Raw genomic sequence first — 26,930 nt, forward strand, 5'->3', positions numbered from 1 at the left:
ACAGTAAGATACAGAATAACAACAACAAGAAAAAAAACATCTCAAAAAAGTTATAAACTGATTTGCATTTTAATTAGTGAAATAAGTATTTGACCCTCATGAATGTGACCTTTATGACACTTTATGACCTTTAGTACTTGGTGGCAAAACCCTTGATGGCAATCACAGAGGTCAGACGTTTCTTGTAATCGGCCACCAGGTTTGCACACATCTCAGGAGGTTTTGTCCCACACCTCTTTGCAGATCCTCTCCAAGGCATTAAAGTGTCAAAGCTGACGTGTGGCAAATCAAACCTTCAGCTCCCTCCACAGATTTTCTATGGGATTAAGGTGTGGAGACTGGCTAGGCCACTCCAGGACCTTAATGCGCTTCTTCTTGAGCCACTCCTTTGTTGCCTTGGCTGTGTGTTTTGGGTCATTGTCATGCTGGAATACCCATCCATGACCCATTTTCAATGAGGGAAGGAGGTTCTCACCCAAGATTTGACGGTACATGGCCCTGTCTATCGTCCCTTTGATGCGGTGCAGTTGTCCTGTCCCCTTAACAGAAAAAAAACTTCAACGCATAATGTTTCCACCTCCATATCTGACGGTGGGGATGGTGTTCTTGGGGTCATAGGCAGCATCCCTCCTCCTCCTCCTAACACGAGTTGAGTTGATGCCAAAGAGCTTGATTTTGGTCTCATCTGACCACAACACTTTCACCCAGTTCTCCTCTGAATCATTCAGATGTTCACTGGCAAACTTCAGACGGGCCTGTACATGTGCTTTCTTGAGCAGGAGGACCTTGTGGGTGCTGCAGGATTTCAGTCCTTCACAGCGTAGTGTGTTACCAATTGTTTTCTTGGTGACTATGGTCTCAGCTGCCTTGAGATAATTGAAAAGATCCTCCCGTGTAGTTCTGGGCTGATTCCTCACTGTTCTCATGATCACTGAAACTCCACGAGGTGAGATCTTGCATGGAGCCCCAGACTGAGGGAGATTGACAGTTATTTTGTGTTTTTTCCATTTGCAAATACTCGCACCAACTGTTGTCACCTTCTCACCAAACTGAGTTTAACAAACTGAGATTAGGAGCACTCCCTTAAAGAGAGTGCTCCTAATCTCAGCCCAATACCTGTATAAAGGACACCTGGGAGCCAGAAATCTTGCTGATTGTTAGGGGATCAAATACTTATTTTACTCATTAATATGCAAATCAATTTATAACTTTTTTGAAATATGTTTTTCTGGATTTTTTTGTTGTTATTCTGTCTCTCACTGTTCAAATAAACCTACCATTAAAATTATAGACTGATCATTTTTTTTGTCAGTGGCAAACGTACAAAATAAGCAGGGGATCAAATAATTTTTCCCCCACTGTACCCCCCTTTCCATTTTATAGTTATAGAATCGGAATGAATCAACACTGGACTGACCGGAGCTGAATAATGACACTGTTATCTTTTTAGACCTGTTTTACAGAAGAATTAAGATTATTTCAAAATCTATCTTACCTGATTTCAGAAGTTGGTCCAATCTGTGATTCCAATAACTAGGAGGAGTTATCCAAACATGAACAATCACTTGGCTAGGACACTCGACCATCCTAAGGAATGACATGCTATCAAAATATCAAAAAAGGTGTTAAAAGACAACTTCAACATTACTGAGATTTCCCCATGGTCCTCACTTGTGGTCGTTGTTCCCAGACTTGATGGTTCTTACAGGTTCTACATCAGGGGTCACCAAACTTGTTCCTGGAGGGCCGGTGTCCTGCAGAGTTTACCTCCAGCTTTCCTCAACACACCTGTCCGGAAGTTTCAAGTGTACCTAGTAAGACCTTGATTAGCTGGTTCAGGTGTGTTTGATTAGGGTTGGAGCTAAACTCTGCAGGGACACTGGCCCTCCAGGACCGGGTCTGGTGACCCCTGTTATACATGAACTACCAAATATTCAATGGCAAGACCATCTCAAATGTTTACCCAGTGCCACTGATAACATGACATCCTTGAATCAGTGGAAGGGGCCTCCTGGTTCAGCACACTGGATCTGCAATCAGGGTACTGGCAAGTAGTCGTTGAGGAGATGAGTAAGAAAATTATAGTATTTAATAACTAAATAGCTATACCAATTCAAGTCTATGCTGTATGGACTCTGGAATACTGCTGTCACATTCCAGAAGCTTTGGGAAAAGGTTCTTATAGAACAGATTAGCTTTATTTTTGTAAATAAATGTATATGAATATACAGTGATGTTGAAAGTTTAGAATTTTCTAAATTTCTGCATAAAATATAATCCAAAACATAATCAGATTTTTGCAGAAGTCCTGAAAGTACTGAAAGAGAACCCAGTCAAACAAATTAAACAATTATATATACTTGAGAAAAAACACATATCTGTGAGTGGCAAAAGTATGTGAATCTTTGCTTTTAGTGACTGGTGTGACCCCCTTTTGCAGCAATAACTGCAGCTAAACAAACAGGTCTGCTGATCAGTCCTGTACTACAGCTTGTGGGAATTTTATCCATTTCCTCAGTACAGAACCACTTCAATTCTGTGATGTTGGTGGGTTTCCTCCTACAAACTGCTTACTTCAGGTCCTTCTACAAAATTGTCGTTGGATTAAGGTCCAGACTTAGGACTTGGCCATTCCAAAACATTTACTTTGTTCTTTTTTAACTATTCTGTAGTAGAACGATTTGGGGTCATAGCCCACTTTCTCTTGAGATTCATTTCTCAGACTGATGTCCTGACATTTTACTTTAGAATTTGCTGGTATAATTCAGAATTATAATTCAGAATGTTCCATCAATGATGGTAAATTGTCCTGGACAAGATACAGCAAAACAGGCTTAAGCCATGATACCACCACCATTCACAGACAGGATAAGGTTCTTGTGCTGGAATGCAGTGTTTCTTTTCTCCAAACATAACACTTTTTTTATTTAAACCAAAAAATTCTGTTTTGGTCTCTTCTATCCACAAAACTTTTCTCCAGTACTCCTCTGGTTTGTCCACATGATCTTTAGCAAACTGCAGGTAAACAGCAATGTTCTTTTTGGAGAGCAGTGGCTTTCTCCTTGCAACTCTGCCATGCACACCATGGTTGTTCATTGTTGGTTGTTCAAACATGATAAGACTTGGATAGATCCCTGTTCTCTAAACAAAACAAAGCAGACAATGACATATGGTAGTCATCCCACTGATTGAAAACACCTCTGAACAGATTCTCATACTTTTGCCACTCAGAGAAATGTAATATTGGATCATTTTCCTGAATAAATAAATGATGAAGAAAGCATATTTGTATCATTTGTTTGGCTGGGTTCTCTTTGTCTACTTTCAGGACTTGTGCAAAAATCTGATTATGTTTTGGGTTATATTTATGCAAAAATATAGAAACTTCTAAAAGGTTCACAAACTTTCAAGCAGGACTGTATTATGTATGAATGCTCTCAAGCAGGCTCTTCAAGATCTACTGGTCATCGCCCAGCCCAAGTTTACCAAACTGTTTCAGGTCCACATGAACACTAGTGACATGGGTTTGGGAGCAGTCTTCACACTGTGGAAGGACAGAAGGTAATAGCCTAAGCTTAAAAGGCATTATAGACAACAGAGTGGAGCTATTCCACCTCTGTGCTTAGTAGTGGTGTGGACTATGGAAAAATGGGGCCATTACATGAAAGGGACTGAATTTGAAGGCTTCACATTATTATAACTATATATTATATAATATTATATAAACCTTCATTCCTGTAAAAATACAAGCTTCACACTGTTTCTCCATCACCAATCCTAGGTGTACATAAGTGTACACTTGCCAAAATTCCACAAGCTCAAATCAATGGCAATACCAACACTCATCTGTACTCTGCTAAAAAGCTGTGACATCTGTCTGAACATTGTGAAAATCCTCAAATTTCCTCACAAAGAGAAGATCTATACCCAATGAGAACTATTATAGGGAAGCAATAATTCTTCCTTAATGTAAAAAAATTGTATTGTTAATTATTGTTATTGTTCTCCTCTGCTTATATTTAGTCCCTCTAGTCTTGTTCTTTAGTGCCGTAAAAGCCCCACAACCATTAAGTGTGGTCAAGTGACAAAAGATTCTGTAAGAGTGAAATTGCATTTTCATTCAGCCCATCTTTTTTTTTTTTTTTTTTTTACACATTGATCACATGTAAAAAATATCGCACAGAAATTTCATGCTGGTGTGAACAGGCCTTAATGCTGAAAAATAGAGTAATTACATTAATTTATTCTATGCAGGCCTTAATGTTGATAAATAGTGTGATTATATTATTTTATTCTTTGCACCTTCCTTCCTTCTTTCTTGTACATAATTATAATAAATCAATACGTAAACACAAAGACTTCTGAAAGTCAGATCTCTTATGGTACATTACTCTTTAATTTTAATATTTACAGGTGCATCTCAATAAATTAGACTGTTGTGGAAAAGTTCATTTATTTCAGTAATTCAACTCAAATTGTGAAACTCGTGTATTAAATAAATTCAGTGCACACAGACTGAAGTAGTTTAAGTCTTTGGTTCTTTTAATTGTGATTATTTTGGCTCACATTTAACAAAAACCCACCAATTCACCATCTCAACAAATTAGAATATGGTGACATGCCAATCAGCTAATCAACTCAAAACACCTGCAAAGGTTTCCTGAGCCTTCAAAATGGTCTCTCAGTTTGGTTCACTAGGCTACACAATTTGCCTTTTTCACACTTCCGGGTTCTGTGTTTCCGGCGTTCGGCAACGCAGGGTAAAGTTACTTCCGGAATCTATAGGGCGGAGAGTAAGAATGGCGGAATAAGTGTTGCTGTAGCGTCCCTCAGTGCACAAATTCTAAACAAAAACAACCATATTTGAGTTTTCATGGGTTTCCTTTAAACGAAGACCAAAAAAGGGAATGGGTTGTTGCTATCAGACGGGATGAAGGCTCTACATTTGTAATTCAGAGAGGTAGGACGTATGTCTGTAGTCAGCATTTTACTGCTGCCGATTACGTTCCAGAAAGTTCGCGGCTGAAAGTTGGTGTCATTCCCAGTCGTTTTCCATGGAACAATTTTCATGTACCCCCTCAAAGGCTGTCAGCTTTTGAGAGAACTGCCGTTCGACTTGGCATGGATGTACGTGTTCAGGAGCAGCTGGCGGTCTTAGAAGATGCACCCAATGAATCTGTGCAAGTTGAGGAACATGAATACGCGGCACACCCACCTGCCGGTAAGCACTTATGTTAACGTTTGATTATTGGTGATTCTATAATTGCAGGTACTGTACATTATGTGTCCAAAGTCATTTTTTCAGCTTCATCAAATAGTTATATTATTAATCATTTTAAATATTTGCTACTCGTTGTCATTGATCACAGGATGTAAAAGGCCATAACAATATATTTTTTTTCTGTAAATAGTGTCGTATGTAGCTGAAAATCGTAATTGCTTCTTGAATTGACTGTTATGTGTGTAACTCTGTCTGTGTATAACTGTCAATTCTGTGATCACAGGATGTAAAAGGCCATAACAATATATTTTTTTCTGTAAATAGTGTCGTATGTAGCTGAAAATCATAATTGCTTCTTGAATTGACTTACACTATCAACATTCTCACTCTACTGATGGTAACAGTATTGATACAAATTCAAACAACTAGAAATCATGATTTTCAAAAAAAAAAAAATGTAAGCAATTATATATCACACGGTTACAAGTTAAAAGCAGAAAAAAAAATTGGACACCCAATGTATCTGCAATTATAGAACCACCCTTATGTCTTTGGTGCTAACAGTGCGATGTGAAAAAAAAATAGCATGATTAGTTGCTAACTTTATTTATTTTTTTTTTTTTTCATTTTATAGGTGCATTAGATAAGGCTCTGCAGTACATTGAAGAGCTGGAGGCGAGGCTGCAGAAAATGTCACTGGAGAAACAAACGATAGTGAACAGATTTTGTGTTTCTGATCAAACAATCAGATATTACACAAAGTTTCCCTCACAAGAAGTTTTCCAGGTGTTCTGGGAGTCTATTTGTCCATCTGCCAGCAATCTGGTGTACTGGACCAAGGCACAGAGGATGGGGCATGAAGCATTCCCAAGTCCTAGCCCTGCACGGAAGATCCAGCTCATAGATGAACTTTTTATCTACTGCTGTCGGGTAGCTGCTGGACTGAGGGAACAAGTAATTTCTGACATTTTCGGGGTAAGCGTGGCTACGGTGAGCAGGACCATTATAACCTGGGCTAATTACTTGTTCTTTGTGTTGGGTTCAGTACCCATTTGGATGTCCAGGCAACAAATAGGCTCCTCCATGCCAGAGAATTACCGTTTGTTTAGTCCAAACCTGCGAGTCATCCTGGATTGCACAGAAATCCGCTGTGAAAGCCCTACATCATTGACACTCCACTCTGAGATCTTCTCCAGTTACAAGAGCACTACCACATTCAAAGGTCTGGTTGGGGTAGCTCCATGTGGTGCAGTGACTTTCATCTCCCAGCTTTACACCGGTTCAATCTCTGACAAAGAAATCACCAAGAAGTCTGGCATTTTGGACCTGCTTGAGCCTGGAGATGTGGTCATGGCAGACAAGGGGTTCACCATTGAAGATATGCTCTGCAGTGTTGGCGCTAGACTGATCATTCCACCTTTCAAATTTGCCAAGCAGTTCAGCAAACAGGACTGTGAAAAAACACAGGCCATTGCACGCCTCAGAATTCTGGTGGAAAGGGTGATTCGAAGGGTCAAGGAAAACCACATCTGGGATTCTGTTGTGCCACTTACCTTGTCAGGAAGCATTAATCAGATCTGCCATAATTGCTGCTTTATGGTTAATTATCAGGGACCAATGTTTCTTGAGCAGTGAATGTATATATTAGATTTTTAGAATGACTGTGATTGTTACAATAGTACTGTTTTAGTTATAACTTTTGACAGTAGTTTTTTTTTTTTAGAATAAACTTTTTTTGTTACCTGTTCAGTTAGTTGCAGTGCATACCTTTAATAGTTAACATCATTAAATGTGTTTTTTACTTTGTATTGTAAAGTAAAATTTGATCTAATGTATATTGAAATTATTTATACTAAAGTTCCCGAAAATAATTTGACAGACACAATGAAAATTTTGACAATGAAATGTCTTTTTTAATAATTCATATAAAAATAAAAAAATGTGTCAAAACTCAGTTCTGGTGTTCATTGTTATTTCACACTGTATTCAATGTAAATATATACAATTAGTAAACATGTATGCATATCATATATATTACAGAAGATCTAATATAAAATATAATGTATTCACCATGTTATGTACATATTTACATCTAAATAAAAGCAAGTACTACACATTTAATGTTATAATTTGTGATACATTTAATGTTACAAAAGACTACTACAGAATATGCTACATACTACTTAACTACATAACATATATACTTACTATTAATGTAAGAATAAATCAAATCAATATTATCATACTATAATATATGACTATAACTGTCCGTTTATACCATTGAAAGATAGACATCCATGTAAACATTATAATAGTACATGTCTAGCTTGTCTTTCATTGATGCTATGAAGACATCTTCTCGCCAGATCCTCTGTACTGTGAAATCTGATTTTGTGTCAGTCACAAAGTCACACCAGTGTAGACCAGTAACTGCAAGCTGACCTTGGACTTGCCAGTAGTACTTGTGGGTCTCTTTGGGTTTGGCTTGTCCTTTTTGAATTTTTATAAATGGAACCTGAGCAATGTTGTCAGCAGATGTGCTTTTTACCTCTTCTAGTCCAAATTGGAATGTTTCAGATGGATCGTGCACTCGTCCATCTGGACTAGCTCCCAGATGTGGTGCTTCTGGGTTGATAATAAAGCCACATGGTAGGACACTAACACTGGCTGTCTCAGAATATTTTCTCAAAATATCTGGCTCAAGTTCAAGGCCACGTTTCATAGCACTTGTCTGCCTTATGCCCTTAATGATTCTTGCTGCCAATGACTGACTAGCTGAATCAGCAACCACATGACAAACCTCCCAGAACCTGCTTGCAGTAACCCTTGATTGCCGGATTTGTCCCCAAGCAGTACATTTTGACTGTAGTCTTGTGGCCTTTTCAATCTGGCAAACTGAACTGTGAGTAACCTTTATAGACTCCAGATGAAGTGCTTGATGGTGTGTAGGCACAAATTTAAAATTACAGCCAAACTGACAACCAAGCACAGGTAGTGGGGGAAAATTAATATCAGGAACACCTGCAGCTATAGGGGGACATTGGTATGACAGTGGACTGCCACGAGGTACAGGACCGAATTGTGAGGGGACCAACTCTACTTTTGACATGCCCTCTAGTATGTGTGCCAGCAAAGGCTTGGGATTAATCTGACTCAGTTTGGCACCAGATGCCAAGACTTCAGGATCTGGAAGGGGACCTAAAGAGATTAACACAAATTATCAGTCATTAACACATTAAAATGTAGCTGTGTACACACAGAAGGGCTGCACAATATCCCGCATGCGATATCCAATGTGCATCTTGTCAGTAAAGCTGGTTCTGTAATCAGTACTATATCTCTATCACCTGATTACAGAACCGGCTTTACTGACAAGATGCACATTGGATATTGCATGTGAAATATCATTCAGCCCTAACACACAGACACAGAGAGAGAGTGTGTTGTGAGTTACCTGTGTAAGCCTTGTATAGGGTAGACTTGATTCCAGTCTTCCCAACTGATTTTGGTTTCAGGACATGAAGTTCCTTCACTGCCTCTGGATGTACTCCCTTAGTACCAAACAAACAAATTCAGTGTTAAAATAAACAGTAATAGTTAACAATTGTTTATTGATCTTTTGTGATTTTCATTTATATATTTGTAACTTAATCTGCACTCTTGTTTATTATTAGTCTATAATGCTTTAATGTTTACACATACTTTCTTAGAGTTAATAGTGTTTTTAACAATTGCAGAAAAAAAAACATGCCTGTGTTCTTAGACGATGCCGTCTCTGTGGCTCACTTGTGCAGGCCAGTGGTGGTGGGACGGTTTGTAAATTAAGCTGCACATAGTGGGCCGTCTGATACAAAAGTGCTGTCAGATGGTTGCACAATCCTTTACCAGCTGCACAGCTGCACATATATGTAGAAACACTAACGACCTCTTCCGATTCCAATGCCATCTGTTTGAGAAGACAATTGTTTAGCTAATGAATTGTAATTCTGCTATCAGCTACATTAAGTGCCGTTAACGGAAAGCTGCAAACAGCAGCAAAAGCAAGAAATATAGATATAGTCTGCAACCGCAGATTTAAGAGAATAGTTGCGACAGGTAAAATTAAAAGACAGAGAAATTAAAATCTGCAACCGCAGTTATATTAACTAAAATGGAGTAACTTTATATCAGAACAATAATAGCTGATCTAATGAACTCATAAGCCAACAGGCACATTAATTACATGTAACCTCAAGTGTGTGGGGCTCCTCATTTTTCCTCATAGAACGATAACACCTAGCTCTCACTACCACCTTCCGATCAACAACATTGGAGACTGAACACATACAAAATGGTTAGCATTCATACTGTTGCAAGTGCTAGCGCCAGCTAGTTGTCAACTTACCTTGATAATTGTGTATAAACTCCTCAACAAAGAATTTATAGCCCTTGCTCAGCCTTGCCTCTTTAGTTGTTGAATGCCGTCCAACTATTCTTTCAACATCCTCGAACCTGAATCGCGGTAGTGTCGAGAGAGAAGCAGCGAAATAACGCTCCATGTTATGGAAACGCCGTAGTTTCAGCTGTGGCGGAAATAACTTTACCCTGCATGACATTGTTTCCGGTTGCGTGTGAAAAAGGCTTATCATGGGGAAGACTGCTGATCGGACAGTTGTCCAGAAGACAATCGTTGACACCCCTCACAAGGAGGGTAAGCATGCAAGCATGTTAACAGAAAGTTGAGTGGAAGGAAAAAGTGTGGAAGAAAAAGATGCATAACCAACCGAGAGAACCGCAGCCTTAAGAGGCTTGTCAAGCAAAATCGATTCAAGAATTTGGGTGAACTTCACAAGGAATGGACTGAGGCTGGGGTCAAGGCATCAAGAGCCACCACACACAGACGTGTCAAGGAATTTGGCTACAGTTGTCGTATTCCTCTTGTTAAGCCACTCCTGAACCACCACTTTTTTTACTTTGTTTACCACTTTACCACTTTAGCACTTCATGCTTCCTTCTGCTGAGCAGCTTTTTAAAGATGCTGATTTCATTTTCCAGCAGGATTTGGCACCTGCCCACACTGCCAAAAGCACCAAAAGTTGGTTAAATGACCATGGTGTTGGTTTGCTCGACTGGCCAGCAAACTCACCAGACCTGAACCCCATAGAGAATCTATGGGGTACTGTCAAGAGGAAAATGAGAAACAAGAGACAAAAAATGCAGATGAGCTGAAGGTCACTGTCAAAGAAACATGGGCCTCCATAACACCTCAGCAGTGCCACAGACTGATCACCTCCATGCCACGCCGAATTAAGGCAGTAATTAAAGCTAAAGGAGCCCCTACCAAGTACTGAGTACATATACAGTAAATGAACATACTTTCCAGAAGGCCAACAATTCACTAAAAATGTTTTTTTTTTTTTTTATTGGTCTTATGATGTATTCTAATTTGTTGAGAGTGAATTGGTGTTTTTTTTGTTAAATGTGAGCCAAAATCATCACAATTAAAAGAACCAAAGACTTAAACTACTTCAGTCTGTGTGCACTGAATTTATTTAATACACAAGTTTCACAATTTGAGTTGAATTACTGAAATAAATGAACTTTTCCCACAACATTCTAATTTATTGAGATGCACCTGTACATTAGGTCATGGACAAAAAGTCATGTGCCTTGTCTTTTGGTGAAACCCCATTACTAACAAAGTCCTACCGATGATACATCAAGCTAATTGCTGAAATTTGTTTCCTTTCAGTCAGAAATCGGATTTGGCAAATTAGAGACATATGTCAAACTGGAGAAACTGGGAGAGGTGAGATACTGACAATCTCAAATCCTCTGCACACTGTACAATGTTACACAGTTTGTGATGCAATTTTGGACAAACTAACTGGAAATTATTTTGAGTGAGTGTTTGACCTTTGAATAGAAGTGTTTAGATGTTGGGAAAGTTGCTTTTAAAAGTAAAGCATTACAATATTACATTACTCCCTAAAAAAGTAACTAATTGTGTTTTGTTACTTTTGCATTACTTTTTTTTTGTTCTACCAAGCCTGGGCTTGCTTGTTTATTTTTAATATAAAGAAGTTATTGCGGGTTTGCATAATATTCTGAGTTTGCTTTTCACTGAATTTATTCATTTTGAGGAAGACTGATTCTGTTTTTCACTTTGTGCAAGTGAGTGCGTCTGCACTTACTCCCAATTTCTCTCAACATGGGGAAACAAGAGCCATCAGTCAATAAATGGGAAAACAAAGTGACTGGCATTACATATTTGAAAAAGTGCCTCAGATATTTTCTTGTATCTTAAGATGTAATGTGTTACTTTACTAGTCACTTGACAAAGCAATCTGGTTACATAACTTGTAATGTGTTACCCCCAGCACTTAGACTGACACTACATTCACACTACACTACACAATACATTACAGTTGATATTGTTATTTTCTGATAATTTTATATAAATGCAAAAGCCATTACACATCATTAATGCCACTGAACAGCATATTGTATGTATGTGTCGTGTGCAGGGCACATATGCAACAGTGTTTAAGGGTCGTAGTAAACTAACGGATAATCTAGTGGCTCTGAAAGAAATCAGGCTGGAGTATGAAGAAGGCGCACCTTGCACCGCCATACGAGAAGGTACAGTGCTTTTAAGATGCATTAAACAGATGAACAATTACTGTAAAAATGCATTTACGAACATCTGGATCAGGTTCTAATAAATGCTGTATCATTCTGCAATCAGTCCTGCATAAAGTTTGTATCTTTCTGAAGTACTTCCCAAAGGTATTTGGCTTGTAGGTCACTTCTCACAACTGTAAGGTCTGTTTCCACAATAGATCAACAATTCAAACTTAGTTTCATCCACCCATAATACTAATTCCAAATAATTTACTCTAATCTTTGAAAACAGAATAAATAAATGAAGCTGGTGTTTCGAGTGTACTGTTCAATGACGCTTCTAGCTGAATGGTGACAGAATGAGTCTGATTCTCTTACAATTGACTCTGATGTACCACTCTTCATCTTTTTGTTGTGCATCAAGCCTTCATCTCTCAAAATAACAAAATACTGATATGTTAGTAGGAAAAAATGTGTTTGGCCATTGTTAATTCTTAATGCATGTATATTGCTATTGGGATTATTTAACACAATTTTCCTAGTAAACTACAGTGACAGTGACAGATTGTAAGTGTAGAGAATGATCACTTCTTATGATGTTTTAATTTATGTTGATAATGATATTTTTCTCTCTGTCAGTGTCACTTCTGAAGAACTTGAAACATGCCAACATTGTCACCCTCCACGACATCATTCACACAGAGAAGTGCCTTACGTTAGTCTTCGAGTACTTGGTGGGTGACATGCATATATTTTATTCATTACTGTATTTCTAATTTTGTCCACTAATTCAAATTCATTTGCGCTCTGTGTCTTTTTCAGGAGAGGGACCTCAAACAGTATTTGGATGACTGTGGGAGCATAATGAGTGTTTATAATGTGAAGGTTAGGGGCGAAGACATTTGTCTGCCAGCTATATCTGACTGTAATTTAAGTTTAAAATGAGTGTGTTTATTATCCTAAACAAATAATACTAAAAGGTAATGCATGAGTGAAAAAATGCATTTTGTAGCAGAAGTTATCTACAGAAACAAAGGCATTGATTTAATGAATTAGATAATAATATAAAAAATAATTAAATATGTGAAGCATGGTTTACAGTAATAAAGGTAAACACTAAAGATAAGATCATGTTTTTCGAATGACGAATCTCTTTGTTGCCACCTTATAGATTTTCCTGTTTCAGCTATTGCGAGGTCTAGCGTATTGCCATCGGCAGAAAGTTTTGCACAGAGATCTAAAACCTCAGAACCTTCTCATCAATGACAGGGGAGAGCTCAAACTTGCTGACTTCGGTAGGCCCAAGCACTCACATACCAAAATACTTATCTCTCAATAAACAGAGACGCATTTACAAACTTATATTAATTGTACAGTGTGGAGTTGAATGGTTTGCTCGTGTCTACTGTAGGTCTTGCACGTGCCAAGTCAGTGCCCACAAAGACCTTCTCTAATGAAGTAGTCACTCTCTGGTACAGACCTCCCGATGTGCTGCTGGGATCAACAGAGTACACCACCTCTATTGACATCTGGTGAGATAAACATACACCTTTACACGTTAAAGTGGAAGTGAAGCAGTCAGTTAAGTTTACATTGTTTAGTAAAGTGGTGTCCACTTTAATTTAAAAATATATAACAAACATTATTAATTTAACCATTTTAAAGAAAAAAGGATGTTTAGTTACAGCTTTTGGAGCAAGGGCGCCACCATCTTGCAATACCACAGCGTGACGTCACAGGGTTGGTTCGCTCCGATGGCCAGTATAGTAATATAAGCCTTTCTTTACATTTTAAACACACAAATCTTACTTTAACACACAAATATTTTGATTTACACCATAATTCAGATGAACATTCAACATCAAACTGTCTATATGCTGACTTTTGATCGTGGTATCCCAAACATTGTTTTCATAATGCGAGGTGTAACGTGATGTAAACAAACATTCTTCAACATTCATGTCACATTTTATTGAATTGTCAGACCATTCAGACATATTTGCATTACATTGACTTCTTTCCCAGTTGTATGTAGCATATTTTATGTTCACCTGTGAATACAATTAGCTTTTCTGCTGTTAACTCATCACCTATCTGAATGATCGGGCCAGTGCTGCTTCCTCAATAAAGCTTATCATTCTCACGTGTTTTAAGCATTGTCAGTTTAAATATTAAAGTTTTTTAAGCTATTCAGACATGAGAGAGCACAAAATAGATTGTACTTACACGCTGTGATAGACTTCTTCTGAAAGAGATTTAAATGCAGCACTCATGCGTTGTGATGGATCATTTCTGTTCGCACCGGCGGTGCCGCACACACACACACACAAGCCACAGCTGGGTTTGGACAGCAGGATTTTACGCCTTCATCAGCACATGCACACAAAATTACATCGGAATGACTCCCGGAATGGTCTTGAGGAGTATCCACGTAAATGTGTATTGTTTCCAATCCGCACTTTACATCGAACCCGCAGGTTGGTACTGCAAGATGGCGGTGTCCCTTCTTTAAAATGGTTACATTAATCATGTTTGTTATATTTTTCAACTAAAGTGGAAGTTGATTTTCTAAATAATGTAAACTTGACTGAGTGCTTCATTTCCACTTTAAGTCCATTTGTAAAAATATTAAAATATTAAAATGGAAATATCATACCTTATTGTCAAGACTAAATAAAATACTGTAATGTAATGTAATTACATGGTAGTCAATTTGTTCAAAAAGGAAATATGAATAAATAATCATAACTGGTTGTAATTTGTTATAAACTGTAATTGCATTTGTAAACAAAGATGAAGTTCTGTAGGTGAATACATACCTTGACTCTAGGGGTCAAATGACTAAAATCAAGTGAAGAATCCTAGTGTGATTCTGGTGTTAAGCCTTAGCTCTAGTAGTCGTGTCAAAGCAATAATTAATCACCATATTATCATCTCAACAACATTGCAAGAATTAGATGGGGGTTTTTTTTAGTCAAGACTAGAAGAAACTTGTTCATGCTTTTATCTGCAGCAGGGTGGACTTTTGTAATGGGCTCCTTACCGACCTTCCTAAAAAGGTTATTAGACAGCAGCCGCTTTCAGTTTCATTTTTTTTAAAGGGTGGTTTATAAAATTTGCACCCAAAAATGTCAAATTTTTGTATGAATTCTAATTTTTCTATGCCCATTTTTACTGTCTCTTTTCCAAAATTGTAAACTTAAGCTTTGGGATAATCTTCAGAAAGGTTCCTGTTTCACAAAAAACGTCATTTCCATGTTGACGTTCCAGTTCAACGTTGTATGAACAACCAGAAATATTAAATTCCTGTGGCCATGTCTGTTTCCATAGTATGTTTTAAAGCAATGTGTGTGACAAACAACCTGCTTTAAAAAACTATGCTTTGTCTCAAATCTCAGTGCCCACATCCCTGCTAAGAGGCCAAACAATTTGATTATCTGTGGATAATGTTCCACGTAATGATGTTTCCGCAAAAGTTTTGTGCTTGGAAAAATCTCTTGCAACCTGCTCTGATGATCAGAAATCTAGCTTTGAAGATTGATTCAGTTGTGTGCACTGGTGCAACAGCTAAGTCCAGCTAAGTTGTTTTGTCTGTTCATTTGTACATGGATTTCTGGATGATTTCATTGAGACTGTTAAGAGTAAAAAATACTTTAGAAATTTAAATTTTAACACATTTAAGAGATGTGCCAACTCAACTGGTAATATGCCTTCAAATAAGTCATGCGCAATATTAGGTGAGTACCTAGTACTTACATTGAAAAGCGAAAGACATGCAAAACACACCATCTTTTAACAAGCCTTTTCAGTATCCTCTACTGATCTGACATGCATTTTTGTGCCGTACTAAACCGGCATGTGTATCACTAGAAAAACTCTCTAAAAATCCAACAATTCCATGTGCTCTTAATATGATATTCTGCAAGTGCCTTTAACAAAGCAACCACTCTGTGCAATAAAAACTCCTTGGCTTATCAAAACAGAAAGGTCTTGCAGCAAGGGCTCAGGGACTTTTTCATATCCATATGAAATCTGCATCCAATCTGCACAGTACAGAGAAATACATGGAAGACAGTGACAAATTATAACCTAGTGGTAAATTAGCAAGATTCCAATATACAGATAGCACAGATTTTGTTTTGTTTTGTTTTTTTGTTTTTTTATTATTTTTCTTGATGTGCCAAGTGGGTTGTAGATCTCAAAATTATCCACAGACAAATTCAGCAATATTTGCAGCTTGCTACCTGAGCTAAAATTGTTGCACTTGAAATGCGTACCATCCTAATAAGACATGTAGACGTGTCTTGTCCTGTCCTGATTTCATTATTGATTGAGTATCTAATTGTGTGTTATCCTAAATCTATTCTATCGTTTCAACAATTTTGAAATGCTACAAAGAGTTTTACTGGCACTGGTTAACCTGGAGAACAAACATGTCTGTTCTTCTGAAAGTCAGAGACCCTGCCCACTCTTTTTTGGCCTAGAGTGTGCCTTTTATACATTTCTCTAAAAGACACTTCATTCTTTCTGTCTCTCTGCTTTGTTTTTGTTAACATAGGGGTGTAGGTTGTATATTCTACGAAATGATCACAGGACGCCCCCTCTTCCCTGGGTCAACAGTGGAGGATGAACTTCATCTTATATTTCGTATACTGGGTAAGAGCTGTGGCATTATGCACTTAGTCAGCTTTTAGTTTTTAGCTAACAGGTGGTTTTAATGCAAATAGTTTGTTTGCTAACTGATTCACAACAAAACAGTTTAATTATGCTTTTGATTTGTTCCTGTTTTCTGTCTTTTTCTCACACTGCACACATCTACTTTTTTTGTCTTGTTTGTTCATTGTTGGCTTTTCATGTTACAAACAATGTTTTCATGTTTGCATTATAAGCCAGTTTGGACATATTATTTAAAAAAAAAATGGACCTACTTTATATTAGGTGTCTTTAACAAACATAATTGATACAACGCCATATTCAAAACACTGTGCCAAAAGGGTAAGTGGCAAAGGAAACATGAAACCAGATATTTATTCACATATTTATTACAGGGGTGTCCAGACCTGTTTGTGGAGGGACACTTCCCTGCAGAGTTAAGCTCCAACCTTAATTAAAGGCACCTGAACTAGCTAATCAAGCTGTTCGGACTCACTAGAGACGTCCTGGAAAGTGTATTGAAATTGGTTGGAGCTATACTCTGCAAGACATTGGCCCTCCAGGAGCAAGATAAACCAGGTCACCCCTGGTTTATTACAAATGTATAAAGCCAAATTCAAAAGAAAACACTCCAGGCAATTTGTTTTTCATTTATTCTCATCTTGTATGGTCCGATGGGTTGCACATGCATGACTCAGGCTCTTTTATTATATTGTGTCTGTAATAAGTGTATTGAGTTTGTTGTTACAGGTTTGTTTGAATATTTGTATGGTTTTTGAATTTGTTTTTAATTAAATACAGTAAAATATGCTCTACATAATATCTTAGTAATGATACTGATGTCATAACTTTGAAAGCTGAAACATTTTAATTTTCTGCAAGTGTAATCGGCTATAAGATCACACTACTTTTTTATTTAGATTTCTAGCTGATTCTAATGGCTTGGAGTGTAGTTGAGTCTATTTTGATTAAAATCTTGCATGTCATCTTCAGGTACTCCTACTGAGGAGTCATGGCCAGGAATCAACACCAATGACAACTTCCTTTCATACAACTTCCCCCATTATGATGGGGAACCTCTGATTACTCATGCACCCAGGTGTGTATCTGTTGTTTTCTGTTATTGTTTGTGTGTGTACTTGTTTTTGCTACATTTTGGGGACCAAATGTCCCCACAAGGATAGTAAAACCTGAAATTTTTGACGGCCTGCGGTCCCCACAATGTTAAAAAATGCTTAAAAATAGTAAATGGTGTTTACCTGAAAGTGTAACGATGCAAACATGTTTCCTGTGAGGGCTAGGTTTAGGGTTAGGGTTGGGTTAGGGGATAGACAATATCGTTTGGTCAGTATAAAATCTATAGAAGTCTATGGAAAGTCCCCACAATTCACAAAAACAAACGTGTGTGTGTGTGAAATTCCTTTCTGTTTGGTGACTGTTGTGATATTGTGTATTTACGTGGATATGTAAATGAGCTTTATTGTTATTATTATAGATAACATATTTGTAGGTAAAAAAAAAAATCCTAGTACCCTCACCTGGACAAGGTGATACTGAGGAACAGTTAAGATGCATGTGGAGATTATATTTAATTGGTAATCTTTCATGGTCCTTGTACTTTTTACCTGTTTGATATCTTATATGAAATGGTATAAGAGGAAATGGAAATATGGCTAGTGTTTTAGTTCAGTTTAACAAATGGAAAATAAGATTTCGGGTCTCTTTATCATTGTTTGTTTGTGGTTTACAAATCATTTTTTAATTATTGTTTTTAACCATTTTTTATTTGCACATGGGTGGTGCCCCATTTATCTTGCTGGTCAAACCACTCCATCTTTGTTATGGCCTTAATTCTTTCAGGCAGAAAAAGAGTTGGTACGGCACTGCCAAGTCCCACTTTAATAAGCAATTGTCATGATGCAAACCACCACTTACTGTTAACTACGTATGGCATTCAAAACAAATATGTTGCTGCTGCAAAGCTTTGCCTCTAATGTACTTGAGAGATCTCTTGTTATAGTAGGTCCTACCTGTCTTTCATGTCCCACTGATAAATTCAATAATGACAGTACCGTTTCTTTGGATGAAGGTTTTACTCTATTAGCTTACTGAATAAGAAAAATAAGGATTAGACATATAGTCAGCAATAAATATTACATGCCCATAACATTTGACAGCCACTAGTGAGGACATTTTTTTGGTCCTCACTTATAATAAGTTTATAAATCGTCACATGTTTCCGTGAGGGGTAAGTTTAGGGGTAGGGGTAGGGATTGGTTTAGGGGATAGAAAATATCATTAACCTGATAGAAATCAGTGGAAGTCTATGCGGTGTCCTCACTAATAGTCAAATAATTGTGTGTGTGTGTGTGTGTGTGTGTGTGTGTGTGTGTGTGTGTGTGTGAGAGAGAGAGAGAGGGAGAGAGAGACTAAGAAGCTGCTGTGTGCTCTCCATAATTGAAAACAAGTGCAATATTATTTTTGCAAATCAAAGAGAGTAATACTCACAGGAATGTATGCATCATGGGCGTCGCTAGGCCATTGACACCCATGATGCAGCCCCCCTAAAATTTTGCAATTAGCTCCATAAACTGTACATGACTTTGTGATCGCCTCAGTCCCCTTTAAATTTCATATGAAAATTGCAGCAGACTTCGATCGGCTCCTCCCCGTCTTTCTTTCAGCACGTTCTTCAATTCACAGACTGCGGTAGTGCAGAGCGAAAAACAAAGGATGAGGTCTGTGTTTATCGATAGATTGTTATAATATCTGCATCTGTGCAGTTTAATTACAGTATATAAAAGATCATGGGGGGATCGGTTCCCCATCAAGCGGCAACCTCCCGGTCTCCCTTTTGAAGCCAACACAGAAGTGACTAAAACTGCAATTCATCGACTGGCCACTAGAGACTGGCTGCAAAAGGGAGTCAATCCCATAGACTCCCCATGTTAAATTTTTTCACACCACAACTGTTTCCTCCAGCGAAAATGAAGCACATAAACGCATACTTTATAAAACGATCATGTCCCATTTTCATTTAAAATTTTTAACTTTCAATAGTTTATATTTCAGCTAAGGAAAGAGGCTTGTACTAGAAATGCAAACAGTAAAATTTTGTATTTGTACAGTAAACAGGTGTGTGTGCGTGTGAGATCAGAAAAACTTGTATTTGGCTTATTCAGCAATTAAATGTTATATCTGTCTATACAATACAGTGGAATATTGCAATATAATATATATATATATAATTTTGTTATTATATCCTCATCCTAAAATGAAAATCCTAGAATCGCCCCTGGTATGCATAATATATCTTTTTTTCACCTCTGTATTTCTTTTCTGGGTTGTGGCTAATTTACAGATTTAACAAAATTAACATGGGTTAAGCTTGTCCAATCCTGCTTCTAGAGGGCCAATGTTCTGCAGTTTTGCTCCAACCTGTTTCAATACATTTTTAGTAGCCCTAAAGACCTTACCTGACTAGTTTAGGTGTGTTTATAGAGTTTAATGTGAAGGGCTTATGTCAGTACCTAGTACATCTTAAAATATAAAGTATGACAAATAAAAACTAATCCAGTTGGTTTAGAAAGCTTTTATAGTTCTAGAAAATACACACCAGAGTTGTGCAGGAGAAACATTAAATGTATAAAGCAGTATAAAAAATAAACAATACCTTGAAAAAATTAACAATTCTCAGATAGACACCAAACAATTAAGTATGTAACAAAAATAATATAAAAAAGTTCTGATTTATTAATTTACAGTGTTAGGAAGGTTGGTTTTAAATTGTATTCCACAGATGAGAATACAATCTGTTCAATGTAATATGCAAGTTAATTTATTGGTTAGATTACTATTACGGTCCCCAATATAAATGTCTAGGAGTCAGGAGGGACACATAATATATGGACAACAGCTAGAGTATTCCAAACAAATTATTTAACGCAAAATACTCACAAAAGTAACCAAAAATGAGAGAAGGGGAGCCCAGAAACAAAGGAGGGGATAACTAAACTAACAGAATCAAGCTGGGAGTCCCCGCTCCAAACTAAAATTACAAACTAAGGTGAAAAAAAGAATGTGGTGATGTGGCCGTGGAGAAGACTGGCTGACAGAGAAAGCCCAGAGAGTCCTCTTCCTTCCATTTTATAGCTTCACTTCTCCAGCTCGACCAATAGGGAACTAGAGAAGGCAATTGATGAATAAAAATGAGGACTGTGGTCCGTATAAACAATAACCGGACGTGAGGAGGAGCCAATATAAACCTCAAAATTATTAAGGGCCAAGATACGGCAAGTACTGCTTTTGACGCTTTTGGAACTTTTTAGAAAAGTAGCACCCAGGGTGCTTAATGCCATCAGGCCCATCATGCAATAAAACAGCACCTGCTCCCGCATCAATAGCTAGTTTAAAAGCATAGCTGTTCACTGGGGCAGCAAGGACAGGTACGTGCATCAGGAGGGCTTTAAGGAACTCAAAGGCATGCTGGCATTCTGGTGACCACTTAAAGAAAGTTTTTGGATTCAGCAGGTCAGTGAGTGGGGCAGCCACAGAAGAAAAGATTTTACAGAAGCTGCAGTAATACCCTGCCATTCCTAAGAACCGCTGCAGTTCACGATGATAGAAGGATCTGGGAATGACGTGAATGGCCTCAATTTTGGCACTTACAGGCTTTTGCATGCCACCACCCACAATTTTATCCAGGCACACTACTGTCGCTTTAGCAAAGTCACATTTTGCCAGATTAACAGTTAAGTTTGCCTCAGTAGGCCCTTGGGAAGACCTGTTTTAGCTGATTGATGTACTCGTCCTATGTTGCGGAGTAAAAAACTATGTCATCTAAGTATGCCTCACACCCTGGTACCCCCCACAAAACACAGTGACTAACCTGCTGAAAAGTTGCAGCCACATTGCGTACGCCAAAAGGCATTACAGTGTACTGTAAAAATTTATCGGGAGTGATGAACATACCAATTTCTCTGGCACGCTGAGTTAAAGACACCTGCCAATAGCCTTTAAGAAGGTCTGACTTTGTCACCAAAGCTGCTGACCTCACATGGTCGACACAGTCCTCAATGCAAGGAAGAAGATGACAATCAGGCTTAGCGTCATTGTTAACCTTGTTAACATGACAATTGATTAAATTTACTACATGTGTGCGCTGTGAACAGGGGAGATGCAAAAAAGAAGAATCAAGGTTAGCAAGCATCTCAAACTCAAACTGTAGCGACAGAAGGGCTCTCAATGTCACGACCAATTTCAGGACCAGACAGTGACTCACAGCCCTCAGGGACAGTTTCAGCACCAAACGCCAACAAAGAGGGATCAGGTACCTGCAAAGCACTGGATAGGGGCAAACACACAGTTGGAGAATGCTCAGCCAGAACTATGTTTACATCCCCAGGGCTGCGTTTGTCCAACTGCTCACGATCATAATAAGGTTTAATCATATGCCAAAGTCTGCTATGACGAGTAGCTACTCGTAATCCCTGTCACAGACTTTCTTTTCTATGACATAGGGGCCACTCTAATGTGCCTGAAGGCTGGAACCAGGGATGGGTAGAAACACCAGAACTTTATCCCCAGAGTTAAATTGTCTGACATGGCCTTTTTGTCAAACCAGCCTTTCATTTTGGACTGAGCAGAAGACAAGTTTTGTGTAGCCAACTCACAAGCCCAGTGTAACTTGTACCAAAAAGAGCTGATGTAATCAAGCTAATTTTTGCAATTTGGACTCATTCAACCAATTCTCCTGAAGAAGTTTTAAAGGGCCACGCACATTATCAGCAAACACCAAATCTGCTGGGCTGAAGCCAGTAGACTCCTGCACAGCTTCCTGAGGTGCAAACAGTAGGAGATGAACACAATCATCCCACTCTTTTTCAAATTCAAGGCAATAGGCATGGAGCATGGACTTGAGAGTTTGATGAAACCTCTCCAGTGTGCCTTGACTTTCCGGATAGTAAGTGCTTGAAAACCGGTGGGTGATGTTGATCTGCTGATCAGCCACCTGCACAAAAATATGAGACATAGGTTTGTCCCCTGGTCAATTTGAATTACCTTAGGGAGTCCAAACAATGTAAACAGTGGGTGTAGTGATTTTACACATGGGTATAGCTTCAGGAAATCACGTTGAAGCACACATAATGATCAATAAGAACTGGTTGCCAGATTTAGTATGGGGCAATGGACCCACATAGTTGCCAATAACATGATCAAATGGTGCGTCTACTGCTGGAATAGGATATAAAGGGTATGGCAGGATGGGTGGGTTTGACTTTCCATAAATTTGACAGGTGTGACATGTTTTACAGTGTAACTTCACATCCCATTTTAAACCTGGCCAAAAAACTGGCACAAGATATGGTATATACGTTTTGTTAAAACCTAAATGACCATCTAAAGGATTGTTGTGTGCAAGGCTGGGTATTTCACCCCAAAACTTGTTTGGGACAACAATCTGTGTGACAATGCTCCAGTCATCCTGTGTGGAAGTGTAAGGTGGTGTCCACATATGCAGCAGGACATCATTTTTAAAAAATTACAAGAAGCAATGTTTCTGCAAGCTCATCCTCAGAGACAACCAATTCAAATAAAGAGGTGAGTGACTGATCACACATCAGCTCAGAAATCAGATGTTCCCGGGACATGTGCGCACCACCAGAGCTCTCCAATGGCTTTTACAGCTCTAGCACAGCATGGATTGAACTGTGCACACCGCCTTCACATGACACCGTGGGATCAGAGGTTGTTGTTAAAGGACGTGTAGCAGAGCTACTGTAAGGGGATAACTTGGACTTGGACTATGTCAGGTTCATAAAACTACCCTCTAAAACATCACACTCTAAAACATTAGTTTTAGCTATAGCATGTGTGACAGCATACATAGGAAACACTGTGTGATATTTCATCTGCAATTCATCAGGGCCTTCAGAGACAAGGGGCACAGCAGTAACTTCAGGATTTACTGGAATTTTACCCCCAGCTAAATCATTCCGTCAGAGGAAATCCACTCTTTTAATGGGAAAAGCAGCTTGCAAGGCCACCGCAACTGGATCAGACACCAGGTTTGACTCGAGCTGAACAGAGTGCATGGGCAAATTAACAAACTTTATTCCAAAGCCCTGCACCAGCTCACTGCAATTTAATGAGGTTTCATTTGAAAGAGGCAACACACTTTAGAGAATAATAGGCCTAAAAGCAGCAGTATCGTGTAAAATAGTTACTGGGACTTTTATGCAGTTGTCAGGTAATGAGACAGCACACTTCATAATGAAAGGGGAAAAACTGTCCAAGTCCACACATTCAGATTGAGGGGGACATGGTGCTGAAGGTGTTTTGACCAGTGCAACTGCTCTAGGTTTCTTTTTTTATTATTATTATTAACAAACAAAAGCACAATAATACAAAAAAGTTAAACAATATTAAAGGGATAGTTTGCCTATTTAAGACATGAAGTTGTATGCAATCCTTACCAGCACTATAGTGTATACACACTGACCCACTCTGTGATCACCTCCCTGGTCAGAGTTCTGGCCGCTGGAAGTTTTTCAAGAAAGTAGTCCCGGTTAGTTTCCGGGGCCTCAAAACTGTGTGTTTTTACGTGAAAAAATTATATGCGTTTCAAAGCTTGATTAATTTACATCACAAAAACACTCCAGACAAAATTCATACCTCAGTTTTAATCGGCACTATGTTCTTTCCATTACCGTCAATCCGCGCTGCTGTCAACGTCAACAGTGCGCACGTTCCGATCAGCTGTTCCATAGTGTTTACATACTCGAATGACAACGACGTAAAAAGTAGAAAATTAACAATGGTGCGAACTTGTAAATTCCCAGGTTGTGACCACAAGAATGTGCCGGGATCACCGTTCAGATTCCATCGTTTTCCTGTTTCGGATATAGCTATGAGACAGCTTTGGCTGGTTGCCATCGGCTATTCTGCGGGAGATAAAATATCCAGCATCAAGGATTTTCGTGTGTGCAGTGCTCACTTCAGCGAAGACGATTACATCCCCAACCAAGGAGGAAAAAGCAAAAAACGGATTTTAAAGATTTTCACTTATAAACACGATGATACCGACACAGGTTCCGCATAGTTACAGACAATAACTGCAATAGCGAAGCATCATATTTTGTTGTGTTATATAGATTCAACTTAATTCATCAGTAAAGACATTTGCCGATTTTCTCACCACATAGACAGTCGATTGTTTTCGATGCTATCATTGCCCCGGTTAGCATATTCTCAGTGTAGCCTAAAAACTGACGTTAGCTTCAAAATAAACCTGTTGTATGCGACATAAAGTTAGTAAATAAACCCATGGTACTGGTACAGCAGAACTCTTTAAAATCCGTTTTTTGCTTTTTCCTCCTTGATTGGGGATGTAATCGTCTTCGCTGAAGTGAGCACTGCACACACGAAAATCCTTGATGCTGGATATTTTAGCTCCCGCAGAATAGCCGATGGCAACCAGCCAAAGCTGTCTCATAGCCATATCCGAAACAGAAAAACGATGGAATCTGAACGGTGATCCCGGCACATTCTTGTGGTCACAACCTGGGAATTTACAAGTTCGCACCATTGTTAATTTTCTACTTTTTACGTCGTTGTCATTCGAGTGTGTAAACACTATGGAACAGCTGATCGGAACGTGCGCACTGTTGACGTTGACAGCAGCGCGGATTGACGGTAATGGAAAGAACATAGTGCCGATTAAAACTGAGGTATGAATTTTGTCTGGAGTGTTTTTTGTGATGTAAATTAATCAAGCTTTGAAACGCATATACTTTTTTCACATAAAAACACACAGTTTTGAGGCCCCGGAAACTAACCGGGACTACTTTCTTGAAAAACTTCCAGCGGCCAGAACTCTGACCAGGGAGGTGATCACAGAGTGGGTCAGCGTGTATACACTATAGTGCTGGTAAGGATTGCATACAACTTCATGTCTTAAATAGGCGAACTATCCCTTTAAGGTACAATAATCAAAACAAAAACAACAATAATAATTCTAAAAATAAATAAAAAGCAAGAAAAGAAATACAATGAAAATAACATTTATAAACTTCTCAGCCTATCATGAACCTCTTGTCTTAGCTATTTGCCCCTCAGCCAATTCTATCTTATATAGTATAAGTAAACCAGTTATTCAGTAAAAAGGAATGCTTATTCAAGTACAAATCTTGCTTTAAATATAATCTCTTGTAAACTGGTTGGTAGATGTTCCATAAGAGGCCCCCACATCTCTTCAAAGATGGCACTATCTCCCCTAACCACTGCAGTTGGTCTCTCCATAGGCAATATTCTGAATATATCTTGCTACCAAAGGGTAAAAAGTGATGGGGGTCTAGAGTGAATCCACTTAAAAACTATGCATTTTCTAGTAAGTAACAGAAGCTTTTCGAAGAGTACAAACCAGTTAGCAGTTAAAGCGATCTCCTTTGCTGGCAAACCAAGTGAAAAAACCCAGGGTCCTTGGTAAAGATTAGTTTATATCCCCCATCTTCCATGCTACCCTAACCCAAAACTTTGAGATGACTGGACAGTGCCAAAAACAATGCATGAAAGTTCCAGTTTCACTCTGGCATTTATTGCATAATGGCGAGCGATTGCTATTCATCTTTTTCAGAAATCATGGGGTAATGTATAGTCTTAGTAATAATTTGTATTGCATTTCGACCAGTCTATTGCAAGTAAATATACTACCCAGTCGTCATCAATATATTCATTACTGAGATCTTTCTCCCAAGTACACCAAATATGATCAATACCACTCTGATCCATTGAATAAAAAAAAAGGTAAGCTTTTAATATAAGGTGTCGTGTATTGGTCAGTTTCAACAAAAAATCATCTATATTGGAGTATTCTGGCATTTCCCCAGGAGGCTTGAGGTTACCAGAGATAATAAGATGGTGAATCTGAAGGTTCAAGCTCAAATTTGTCCTTCAGTTGGTTAAAAGACATTAAAGTGTTATCTAAAAATAAATCACCAGCCACTCTTATACCCTTTCCATGCCATCTATGGAATATAATCATTGCCTATACTCCTCAGGAACCAACTCATAAGACCTTAGAACTGCAGACACCTGGTCATAATTTAGACTTGCCTTAGGTGAGAGAGAAGCATACGCCTCCTGGGCTTTATCTGTAAACACACTGCAGAAGGAGAGACTAAATCTCTGTAGGCCATTTTAAGGTCGTTGCTAACCGGTCAAACAGCACAAAATATTTGTCAAAGCACAAAATATTCACTCAGCTCCATTTCTTGTGAGAACAATGTAAAAGACACCAGAAAAAGTAATGAAAACACTCCAAAAAAGCATGAAGTAGCCATGTCCACAGGTTTGTGCAAGCTCACGATTGATGTGCCACAGAGTTATGCCAATTATTTAGACTCGCAATTAGACTATCGTGAATTGGAGTAAGCCAATCTGATAAACAAGGTTC

The 26,930-nt window shown here is 38.4% G+C and overlaps 1 protein-coding gene across 2 annotated transcripts in view; it reads left to right on the forward strand.

Moving 5' to 3' along the window:
* LOC127171322 (cyclin-dependent kinase 16) overlaps positions 1–26,930 on the forward strand; it is a 66,715-nt gene that overhangs the window by 21,356 nt on the left and 18,429 nt on the right. For both annotated transcript variants that reach the window (XM_051119896.1, XM_051119897.1), the window contains 8 exons: positions 10,953–11,009; positions 11,728–11,842; positions 12,464–12,558; positions 12,647–12,709; positions 12,996–13,119; positions 13,236–13,356; positions 16,383–16,480; positions 17,471–17,576. In XM_051119896.1, coding sequence (XP_050975853.1) covers positions 10,953–11,009; positions 11,728–11,842; positions 12,464–12,558; positions 12,647–12,709; positions 12,996–13,119; positions 13,236–13,356; positions 16,383–16,480; positions 17,471–17,576 — 779 coding nt within the window. The remainder of the gene's footprint in view (positions 1–10,952; positions 11,010–11,727; positions 11,843–12,463; positions 12,559–12,646; positions 12,710–12,995; positions 13,120–13,235; positions 13,357–16,382; positions 16,481–17,470; positions 17,577–26,930) is intronic.

The sequence above is a fragment of the Labeo rohita genome, chromosome 9 (genome assembly GCF_022985175.1).
Source record: "Labeo rohita strain BAU-BD-2019 chromosome 9, IGBB_LRoh.1.0, whole genome shotgun sequence".
Lineage (NCBI taxonomy): Eukaryota > Metazoa > Chordata > Actinopteri > Cypriniformes > Cyprinidae > Labeo > Labeo rohita.